At 37.3% G+C, this 12,276-nt stretch overlaps 1 protein-coding gene across 4 annotated transcripts in view; it reads left to right on the top strand.

Moving 5' to 3' along the window:
* CLCN3 (chloride voltage-gated channel 3) overlaps positions 1-10,698 on the top strand; it is a 71,908-nt gene extending 61,210 nt beyond the window's left edge. For 2 of the 4 annotated variants that reach the window (XM_027635510.1, XM_027635511.1), the window contains 4 exons: positions 802-1,200; positions 3,468-3,684; positions 5,957-6,032; positions 7,697-10,698. In XM_027635510.1, the coding sequence (XP_027491311.1) occupies positions 802-1,200; positions 3,468-3,684; positions 5,957-6,032; positions 7,697-7,855 (851 nt within the window). In that variant the 3' untranslated portion in view covers positions 7,856-10,698. The remainder of the gene's footprint in view (positions 1-801; positions 1,201-3,467; positions 3,685-5,956; positions 6,033-7,696) is intronic. The other 2 variants (XM_027635512.1, XM_027635513.1) reach the window with 2 other exon arrangements.
* Positions 10,699-12,276: the final 1,578 nt, after the last annotated feature.

Genomic DNA, 12,276 nt, shown 5'->3' with positions numbered 1-12,276 from the left:
AGGTCTTGTCCTAGCTTATAACTTAGTTGCCTTGGAAATTAAACTTAAAAGCAGTTAGTACAGATTTTGCAAAAAGTAGACCTCTTCTTTAATGAAAAGTGTGTTTGGGCAATCAAATAACGTGTGAAACAAATTTAGGTTTTGGAGAGGTTGTTTTGTTTTTTAATAGTTTAACTTGAATCACTTTTGAATGCATTGAAAGACAGATCATATTCTTTCACAGAATAAAGATATGGCATCAGAAACCTTGGCAGAAGAAAAACCATCCTAAATGCTAACAAAAAGAGAAATACAATCCCTGTCTTCTCCTGTTGTCCAAGAAAAGGTTTTCTTTTCATCAGCTCAGAATTCTCTTTAGTTTTATGAGTTAGCAACAGCATTAAATTCCTAATTCTTTGGACAACATAACTGTTGAATTGCTACCTGTGACTTCCTGCATTAATTCCATTCTTTTTTCGAATTCTTATCTTACTGGATTTCCTTGCATTTCACAGTACTTTTAACCCTGATGTGGTATGAGATAGACACAGTTTTATTCTTATTTTATAATAATTAACTGTACATATTTTCCAATTCCCTTTATTATCTCCCTTTCTGTGAGTTTTCCCTGAAACTCTCTTTTTCACTTCTAGAAGTTTTTGTGTAAATTTTCTCCATTTGCTCCTGTCGGTATTATACAGAAGAATGTTTGTCAAATGACTCTTCATGGCAAAATTGTGTTTGTAGTTCTCAACTACAAGGAAATTCTAAATCCATAATTATCTGATACTAGAATGTTACTGGCTACCATTTTTCTTGCAGGTGGTGTGACAAGGATGACTGTGTCCCTGGTAGTTATTGTCTTTGAGCTAACAGGAGGGCTGGAATATATTGTGCCCCTTATGGCTGCAGTCATGACCAGTAAGTGGGTAGGAGATGCCTTTGGTAGGGAAGGCATCTATGAGGCACACATCCGACTGAATGGATATCCTTTCTTGGATGCAAAGGAAGAATTTACTCACACAACACTGGCTGCTGATGTTATGAGACCTCGAAGAAGTGATCCACCTTTAGCAGTTCTGACACAGGATAATATGACAGTTGAAGACATAGAAAACTTGATCAACGAAACCAGCTATAATGGTTTTCCTGTTATTATGTCAAAAGAATCACAGAGACTGGTGGGCTTTGCTCTAAGAAGAGATTTAACTATTGCAATAGGTAATTAAGTTCCAATACTGCATTATTATATATGCAAATTTAAATTATTTTATATAATTTGATATTTAAAATAGAATTTACTCTGCGTGTTTCCAGACTTATTTCAGGTTTATTAAGTATATTATTATCTTCATTAGCAGGCTCTGAAATGAAGAAAATGCTCATCTGTTTTTGTCTTCTGTCATAAAAACAAAAATCATACTCAAGTAGGCCAAAACATGATCTAATTTGGTATTTGCTGGGTTTTTTTGAGGCTTTTTCCTCAAGCGATGCTACACTAACATTCTTCTTCAAAATTGAGTACTTCTCATTTTAGACCAGCAGGATTCTGTGAGAATTACTGTCTGAGTAATTTTTAAATGTATATCCTATTTCTTTCTGACAGTATGTTATTTACTGTCATTATTACAACTGAGATTGTTTTATGGAGAGGTAAGCGCAATATTAATTATTTCAGGTTTCTATTTTTCAATTTGTTTGTGTAATGGGAAATTTGTCCCTGGGCACATGAGCACACAAGCCCTGTTTGGGCCCTCTTTCTCTGGGTGAGTAGTAGCACTTGTGTGATACCTGTGACAATCTTTTGTACACTAGCAAGAAAAATTCTCTGGATTCTGAGGATACTACCGTACCCAAACGAAAAAAAGCATTGTCATATAAGAAAATGCTACAAAACTGTAACATTTGGTGCATGAAATCAGTGATGAAAGTTGCATCTTAACCTACTTTTTTTTCGAGAAGTATCTCTTTAACGAAGACACCTGAGAAAGAGACAAATGTCTCCTGAAAGTTTTTTAAAATATATTTTGTTACACCACACTGTTTACTTCAGGAAAATTTTTGCCTATGGTCTTAATACCGTAAATACAATGGTATTACATTATGTAGGACATATGTGAATGTCCAAAACTTGGAAATTATTATAGACATATAGAAATTATTATATACTCGTTTAATTTTGCATTTACTTGAGTAAATGGGGAAATAGCAGAACATTCTTCTACTAACACACTTTCACTGGTAAGACTCGTGTCGGCTGCTAAGATTGTACAGTGCAAGTTGCGTAGTCTTGCATTGTGGCTGGTTTGAGTCATTGTGCCCTGGCAGCCAGGAGGGCCAACCATGTCCTGAGGGGCATCAGGCAAAGCATCACCAGCCAGTTGAGGGAGGGGATTGTCCCACTCTGCTCTGCACTTGAATATTTTGTGCAGTTTTGGACACCATAATATAGGAAAGATATTAAGCTCTTAGAAGAGCATCCAAAGGAGGGCAACAAAGATGTGAAGGGTCTAGATGGGAAGCCATACAATAAGTGGCTGAGGTCACTTGGTTTGTTCAGCCTGAAGGAGACTTAGGGGAGACCTCATTGCAGTCTTCAGTGTCCTCATGAGGGGAAGCAGGGAGGTAGGTACCAATTTGTTTTCTCTGTTGACCAATGAGTAGACCCAATGGAATGGCCTGAAGTTGTATCAGGGAAGGTTTAGGTTGGATATTAGAAAAAAGTTCTTCACCCAGAGGGTGATCAGTTACTGGAACAGGCTCTCCCAGAAGAGGTCACAGCACCAAGCCTGACAGAGCTCAAGAAGTGTTTGGACAAGGCTCTCAGACACGTAGTGAGATCTTTGGCGTGGTCCTGTGCAGGGTCAGGAGTTGGACTTCTAAGATCCTTGTGGGTCCCTTCCAATTCAGGATATTCTATGATTTTATGATTGTGTGAAATAGTCCATGGTATGGGAGGGAATGTCACCAGCATGATGAACACATGAAAAGAAAGAGGATTCTGTTCACAAAAAAGTGAAATATATTCATTATAAACAAGAAGGCAACATTTTCAGAGTGGTCAGAAATTCTTTGGTTTCAAAGCAATAATAATTACAGCCCTTGGAATCATGACAGGGGAGCTGTCAATTGAGATTGTTGACAGTTTCTTCAGCAGCTGTCTGTGCACTTCCTGCATGTTATTTTTTATGCCTTTCCACCTTTTTATAGTAAATAAGAGTTACTTATTGGAATGAGAAAAGTAATAGTCAAAGAATGACTGAAGCTAAATGGTAGATAGCTTTTGTGATTTCTGCACAAAGACTTTTTGGGGATAAAGCAGTGGCTATGTAAACACATTGAAATAGCATAGATCAGAATATCAGCATCACTAACATCAGTCTGGTATTGTTGATAAATCTGTCTGTCTGCACTAACTTACTTTACTCCAAAAATGTAAATTCTTCCTCCTCTGCTGTTTTTTCCCCCCTTCCCTCTTTTTCTTAAAGAAAGTGCTAGAAAGAAGCAGGAAGGGATTGTTGGCAGTTCCAGGGTCTGTTTTGCCCAGCATACCCCATCGCTTCCAGCAGAAAGCCCTCGACCTTTGAAGCTTAGAAGCATACTTGATATGAGTCCTTTCACCGTGACAGACCACACACCAATGGAAATAGTGGTGGATATTTTCCGGAAGCTGGGTCTGAGGCAGTGCCTTGTAACACACAACGGGTGAGTAAAGTGGCAGCAATGCTGTTCATTTTGTTAATACAGTAATTTTCACTTCCAGGATCAGAGTATTTGAACCGCAATATACACCATGATCATGGTATTTGAACCCATAAGTTTGGCATTGCAACTGAGAAGCCCAACTGTTCATTAAGAAGGTGCTGTGCTGTAGCATGTCTCTAAAATTCTTACTTCTCCCTTGTATTCCAAGTAAGCAGGCAGATGATTTTAATAATTTTACCATGTTCTGTTAAAAGTTAGCTGCCATTCAGCAAGTTTGGTGTATGCAACTTGCTTGTGGAGGAGGAGACAAAACTTGTCTCGCAGAAATTTAGTCTTGTGTGGTGCACAGCGTAAGGCCTGTATTTCCTTGTTCTTATCTATGTTCTGGCAATGTGCAGTGTACCAGCAGCTGCTGAACATGTACAAATATCTGGGTTCATAAAGAGGAGGAAAAGGAAGAAAATGTTCCAGTCAATATCTCATCTTCTGGAGTTTAGTGATGGCAATTACCACTAAGCTTTTGTTTTTGGAATACTAACAATTAAATAACTGCTGCTAGTTCTGGAACTTCAATCTGCAACTTTTGCTTCTACAATTCAAAATATTTCAGGAAAGTAATTTGAAGATTTAGAATGTTTGTAAATGAGACTATAGGGAGTAGTCCTGTGATTACCCTTAAATAAATCAGCCCCAGGCATGGAAACATAAATGTTCATTATAATTGCCTCTTATCTAAATTACTCTTCATTTTTTTTACATGGTCTTTTCCTGTGCAGCTATTCCTTTGCCATTCTGCTTTCCTGTATCTCTTGCATTAAACACTTGACATGCAACATGCTCCTACCATAATATCCTGCTTTCCCTTTAGCATGTCTTTTAAGGCACGTGGGGAGTGAAACTTTGTCTGCTCATCCGCATGTTTAGGATCAATGGCCATGGGACAAGAAATCTGAAATATGGGTGGGACTTTTTGTTTTGCTGTGGGCCAAAGGACTGCTGGTATAAATGGCAAATATTTAAATATTGCATTGGTTTCCAAGTGGTTTTTTTCAGATGTATTTTAAAATAAATTTATTTTAAATGTTCTCCTGCTTTTTTTTTTCTTTGATGCATCCCTGTATGGAATGGCAAGTAATGTTTCCAGAAGCATACATGACTTTAAAAGCCTTTCTCTGGTAGGGAAAGGATATCATGATCTGACACACAGAAGTTAGTGCAGGCATGCAATGTTTTGGGGCTGGAAATTTGAATTGATAGAACTTAAGAATACTTACTGTGATAATTTTTTTCTCAATTTCTGTTGTGGTTGAATGCTGAAACATTGATGTTAAAATCGCCTCTAAAGAAAGCTTCATCATGCAAAGCTACGTCAAACTCTACTCTAAGTTTTTAACTATTTTATGGTAAAGTAGCAGCAAGTATAATATTTATTGAACTACTTCAGTTTACAAATTTGTGATATTCCATGAGCATACTGTCCATTACAACAAGAGCAGATCATAAATACTAGTACTGGTGATATTTAGCCATGGGTTTGTACAGCCTTGTGGACATCAAGGAGTACTTTGTATTTTGGCAAATTTTCTGCAAACAGAATATAACCACATAAAGACACACATCAGCATACTGGTTCCAACCCAGATAGGATTGTGCAGAAATTGGTGCTGATGACAGAGAAAAGACTGTGCCTCACTCTTCCTAATTTGTACCAGAATTCCAGGGAGTTCTTGATTTATACTGTCCTGAATGAAAAATCTGTTTGAATCTGGCTGTTTCTAGGGACACCAAATAACCTGGCCCTCTAGGAGAGCTTCAAACCTAAAGTGCTGTACTTTACACAGTTACTACTTTGTTCATCTACTGTGGCTTGTTAAAATGTGAATAATTATCTTCATGTGTGAGGAGAAATAACTACTGAACAAAGGAAATACAAAGTAGATTTTAGTTTCAGTGCCTTTAAAACCCAAAAACACGTGAATCTGGGGAGAAGGGGGTAAAGTATGCTTCCCTGATGTGTACCTGATATGAAAAACATGTTGCTCTGGGGTCACTGAATTGTGTTCAGCATTTTGGGAGAAAAAGAAAAAAAGCAAAATCTGGGAAAGGGTACTGACTTTCAAATAAGTTTTCAGTTAATTATCTCATTAGCTTTCCTGCAACCATTCTTTTGTTTTTGTTTTTGTTTTGCTCTATTCTAATCCTTTTCCATTATGATTAGAACTTTTTTTTATTTGATTTCACACAGTTATTAGCATAACGTGATCTGTTTCAGGATTGTCTTGGGGATCATCACAAAGAAGAACATATTAGAGCATCTCGAGCAACTAAAGCAGCACGTCGAACCCTTGGTGATTAGATATATCAGATCTCATAATTAGACACATTAGAAGTCAGGAAGCATGAAACTTGTGAACTGTTCAGGGCTTTTATGACATCGGCTGAACAATGAAATCATCTTATGCTCAAAATTTGTATTCAACCATAAAACAGTATGTGCAAAATCCTTTTGTAGAAATGAAGCTGTTAATGTGGACATACTGTTAGTCACAACATTAAAGGAAAGTAAACAGTAGACTTTCTGATACTTGTGTTGTTGAGATCATGTAGATCCGTCTGGTTGATCTGGTTTCCCCAGGTGGGAACGGACACACTTAGGAATATTTTTCCCCCACCTAATGCAAATTAAGACTTTCATATATGCCAATTCCTTTTTCTGATCAGGACAGCTTTAAATAGCTGTTAAATAGCAAAGTATCACATCTTCTGAGAAGCAAAGATAAGCGTGTTTTAACCACAGCATTAGATCTTCCCTATAATCCCCCTTTATCAACATGATTTTTTAAAAATATTTTTAGTAAAGTCCTGTGATTTTATGTAAAGTCCTGTGGTTCTGCTGCTGATACCTACAGCAGTTAGTGCACCCCTTTATAAAATGTTCAGTGATATCGAGAGCCACTAAGTGGCATGCTACTATGTTGACTGTTGACTTCAGAATCTAGATATAGTTTTAACCATGATGTTGTGAACTAACCTTAGATAGGTGGTAAACTTTGTCTTAATTTGGACATGGGTTGCTAGTTACATCTCTACTAAACATATCCACCACATTTAGCTGCTTATGTGCAAAACATGCTAATTATGTTCTCACTTTATGCTAATATTTCACAAGTATTTCATGCATCCTTTAATAAGACAAATTGAAATGTACTAACCAGAATAATAAGGGCAGCAGCTCATTCATTCTGCTCTTTGCTTCTCTTGTGATATTATCCTTTTGGACAGTCTCACTCTATTTGATGTTTTGCAGTTATAATTTTGAAAGACTCTCTCATAAAAGCACTGTATCTAACTTGGAAAATGAAGATTTTCTTTTAGTATTCACAGTTTATTTTCTAAAGCCATGAATTCCAAAAACTATTTAACTGTTGTTTATTTTACAAAAGTTTTATGGCTGATACAGTGTGCTCCTAAGAATACATTGAGCCTGAGCCAGTGCAGACTGGAAGGATCCTTAAGGTTTTAAAATGGAGGGAAGGGGAGTTTGATTTGCTGTTAGGATTTTGGGCCATCGAGCGGTACATCACTTCTGATGGCTAGGTTGGAACATATCTCCCTTATTAAATGGGATCAATATCACTTCTTTTTCATACCTCTCTTTTCTTTGTCCCTCTTTGTTACTTTTTTGTTGGCATACACTAATCAAAATTTGATTTTTGTAGAAACGAAAAGTTAAATAAAAATTGTGATGGGCTCTACTTGTATTACTTGTATTTCATTAAAATGGACTACAGGTGTCAGAGACCATCTGATACGGTGTCTCAGCATTGCTGTGTTTTATCAAACTGGTGGTTCGTCAACATTCTGATTAATAAAATGTTTTTGTTTAAATGAGAAAATCAGGCTGTTTACTTTTGCTCTATTCCTGTCAACAAAAAGGACTTGGCTACAGATTTGTTCTGCTTTATTATTTCCCTGCCTGGATTAATATCAGTCTTCCATTTATCCTTTTCAGGCGCCTCCTTGGCATTATAACAAAAAAAGATATCCTCCGTCATATGGCCCAGACGGCAAACCAAGACCCCGCCTCCATAATGTTCAACTGAAACCCATAGCTGAGGAGAGAGAGGAAACGGAAGAGGAGGTTCATTTGTTGAATAGCACAACACTTTAGTCTGGGGAGTACTTCTAAAATCAGAGACGAGAGCTGGGGTTTTGTGTGACAGTGCTGCTGGCAATCAGGAGTCGGTCTGGAGGAGTATGTGGAGAGGAGGAAGGCTGATGGGAGTGTGGGAAGGGAGAGCTGCTGTCCTGCACTGGATGCGTCCCGAGGCATCAGGTCTGCCATGATAGTGCAGTGCCATTCTCCAGCCCCAGCCTGGTACTTCAGCATAGAAGAGATGTGTTATTAATCCCTGTTTCTGGAGGGATTGTTCTCAATTGAGCCATCTTGTGGAGACTGAAAGGTCTTTCCCTTTTTACCATTGAAAACTGTTGTGTTAACTCATGAAACGTATTAACTATTACACGTCACCTTTCTACATTCCAGAAGAGCTTTATTTCTCTCTCTCCTGAGCCGTAACAAAGCCTCTTTAAAATTGGTGTGCCCTTCTGAAGCGGTTGTTTCTCATATTGAGATGTACTGTGAGTTACTGAGGTTTGATCACAAGAAGGAGGTTTTTCTTGTGCCATTAAACATGTGAGTTTGTGCATCATGAAATGCTTGGGGCAGTGCAGATCCACTGCAACAAAACCAGATTGAACAGGTAATACCTTGCAAGAACCATGTGAGGCTTCTTTCAACCCATGTGCTGTCATGATATGAGAAAACTCAAACCAGATGAAACTAGCATTTCAAAGAAAAATACTGGTTTTGCTGCAGAAAATATCAATAATGTGACCTGGTCTTATGCAATTTTTGTATTATTGAAAACACTATGATATATACCAATGTTGTGCAGTATAAGGAAAAATACTGCTATACTACTAGTTTAAGAGCTGGAACAATTCTGTATACGTGTATCTGGTAAAAATTGCATGCTACAACACTGGAGATCTTTTTCCCCCCCTGTAAAATTTGAGAACGGTCATTTTATTTTTTTCTTCTCCACAAAAGATGTTCCACTGCTGACATGGTAGGAAGAAATGTAACTCATAACTTGCACTAAATGTATATTATTTTTCTTGAAGTTTTACCATTCTTTATTTATATTTGTATGGATTAAAAAATCTATTAAATATGAATCAGTTAATATCTCACATAACTAATTACCTTTTTAATGTGATTTTATAGAATAATTCATAATCCTCTGCAAGTAATGGAGGATTAGCAAATGTTTACAACTAGATGAAGGGTTTCAACAAAATGGCTTCTTTATGATCCAACATACATACAAGATCATTTTCAAATATAACTTTCACTGCCATTACCTTGGATTTCCTTGTTCTTTACTAGCAGATAACTGGAACAGTAATATTAAAATTTTATTTAAAAACAACCTGCAGGGTTTTAAAATTAATAGGAGAAAGCAACTATATAGATTGCTTTTGGCTCTTTTTTTTCTCCCAAGTACATAGAGGTGTAAATTATATGTAGCCACACCTGAGCAGCTGGGCAGAATTGAATGCAGTACTTGAAACTTTGGCAGGACTTTAAAATTCAGCAGCAACACACACACTAGTTGGTGAACTGACAGATTCCTAACTTCTTCACAGTAGATTCTTTTGTTTCATATTCATATTATCAAGCCACCTCCACAAATGTACGCAGAGGAAAAAGAGCAATATACTATAAGCCTAAACTAGGGAGGAAAAAATTAAGAAATCTGGCTGACAAAAATCATGTTTTGTTACATGGGGTCAGATAAAATTTCTTTCTTTTAACAATTACGCTCACAAGACTGCAAAAATTCCAAAAATATAGGCATTAAAATTAAAATAACAAGTACAGCATTCATCACCGTTACCTCAACCATCTTTATTCACCAAGTACTCGGTATGATTTTATCTTAAGTACAACAACACACTAACCAAAATTCTGGTACTTTTGGCAAGCTGCAAAATAATGCCTGTACTTAAGGAAGTGCACTGCTGAATTTTAACAGATTTTTCTTAGTTAAAAACTGCCATTGACACTTCATCATCTCATCTCTTGCAGCAACTGGAACCAGTAGAAAGTGAAATGTGCCAGTGCACTCACAGTGATCAGGCCCTGTATTAAAAACAGGTTTGGAAATGAAACAGGGAATCGGGCTGTGTTAAAACAGGAGTGTTGCAGCCACCTGTAGACTTCCATGTGGAGTGCTGGTGGTTAAAAATTTACTGTTACATTGCGTAAGCCTGAAGAAGAAGAAAATACCCAAAGAGCAGGAGTTGGCCCATTTACAGAAGACAGCTCTGGAAGTTGTCTGGTTTTTTTTCCTACAATGGAAGAATATAAACACACTACACATACAAATTTTTGCCATGTCTAATGCTCTCCTGAAACACTGCTGTGTGTGCTGTATTAACTTGCACCTAATTCTACAGACTGTACTATCTGAATTAAAATACAGTTCACACCCCTGCTGTGTTTTATAATTTGTGTAGATCCCGAGTGCTGCATATAAATTGTGCATCTCTGTTTACTCTTCTTAACCTGCTAAGCTTTCCCTGTTGACATGTCTTCTGGTAAACATACAGTAGAGGTTCTGGTAAGGAAGTATGTGTGCCTGTGCTGTGAAACAAAAATGTCCTAATGTAAAACTTGCAGCGCCTTACTCGAGTTACTAATTTGAAAAAAAATGTGGTGGATGGGAGGGGGAAAGTGTCAGCATTTTTTATTTTTTCAACCATTCAGATACTGGTTCATGAAGAATGCATTATTTGTTAATCTGTGATGTTGCCTAGAGCTGTATTTAATATTGATCTTAATGTTTTTATTTATAATAGTGTGGTAGAGCTGCATATCATTACAGTAAAAATTCTCATTACTGTGATGATTTAATCAAACATTAAAAACTTCTGTATGACCATTTATTGTTCTGTTCATGCTTTTTTATTGTTTTCACAGTTATTTATGGTGGTTTTGCATTTATTTTCACCTGAGAGAAAATTAACAGCTAGAAATCTTACATATAAAACTAGTAAGCAGATAAAGGAAAGAATGAATTTTACGAGGTGCAGTCTTTGCCTTGCCTAGTATTTGGCTACAAATTAGTAGCCAAATCAACCCAATCACACAGGTCACTAGTAGGTAGGGGTTTTTTCCAAAACATTTAAGGTTTTTTTTTAATTATAGAATAGTTGGCTTTTCTGATTTAAAATGGTTAAAAGTGGATGATGCTTTTGTTGTCTAAAAGCCATCTGTTGATGATGTATGTTCATAGAATAGCCTGGGTTGGAAGGGACCTTCAAGATCATCTGCTTCCAATCCCCCTGCAGTGGGCAGGGACACTTTCACTAGACCACATTGCTCAAAGTCCCATTCAATCTGACCTTGAACACTTCCAGGGCTGAGGCATCTACCACCCCTCTCGACAACCTGTTCCAGTGTTTCACCACTCTCATAGTAAAAACTTCTTGTCCTATTGCAGCAGGCCCTGATAAAGTGTCTCCCATTTAATGATGAACAGCACTCAGTAATTTTTCAGTCGGTGTAACAAATTTCATTCTGCATCGCATGAATAGATGAGCATGGATTTCCAGTCTAAGGTCCCCATTGTTGCAGATTTAAGTTCATATTTAAATAACAGTTCAAAAGGTGAATTTTAAGGTCCCTTCCAACCCAAACCATTCCATGATTCTACTTTTCTATTACGTGTATAATTTACAGGGCATTAATATGAAGGCCTATTCTGTTCAGAACATAAGACTAAATATTCAAGGAAGTACCTCTTTTTTATATTTAAAACAAAACTCCAGGCCCCTGAAAGAGTCACTGTCTGCTTGTGCTTGAATAAATAGAACATGCTGAGTGAAAGGGATGAAGTTGTCAAATTTACAAAAGTAGATTACCTCTTTCATTTAAAACTGAAGATACTTTTCTGCAGCACTGTAACCTACACTGTGAACTGGAGGTACAATCTGCGGCTAAAAAAGTAGGAACGACTTAAATTTGAGCATGTTGCTCCTGGCCTGTAATCTTTTGTCAGTAGTAATCAGTATTACTTTCTGTCATTAGTATTACTTACTGTCATTAGTAATTCTGTGACTTACTACAATGGAAGTCACTGCATGGTGGCAGGTCTGTTGAGTCAGAGCAAATGTTATTTTCCATTGTTTATGGACTGTTATTTCAATCAGTTGCCCAAGAATAAAACTCACAGAGCTGTGGGCCAATGAACTGGAAAACATGTCATTTCTATTTTGTACAAAATTTGGCTCCATTTTTAAGTGTCCAGATTAGTGTTGAAAGCTGGGGATGACTTCTGATTAGCAAGGTAGCAATTGCAGTGGAATTCCAAATTTGTCTTGTACCGTCATTTGTTTCCTCCAAACTGAGCCAGCCCCTGGAGTGCAGGACCTGCGTTAGTGCTCTGCCACAGACGGGAGCGCTGCTGTAAGGGAACGCTGCACCTGCGGGCGAGGAGGCGCAGAACGGCACCAACAATCACC

The sequence above is a fragment of the Corapipo altera genome, unplaced genomic scaffold (genome assembly GCF_003945725.1).
Source record: "Corapipo altera isolate COAL_440 unplaced genomic scaffold, ASM394572v1 22b, whole genome shotgun sequence".
Lineage (NCBI taxonomy): Eukaryota > Metazoa > Chordata > Aves > Passeriformes > Pipridae > Corapipo > Corapipo altera.
Note: the sequence above shows the minus strand (reverse complement) of the source record. Positions and strands in the feature narration are given on the sequence as shown.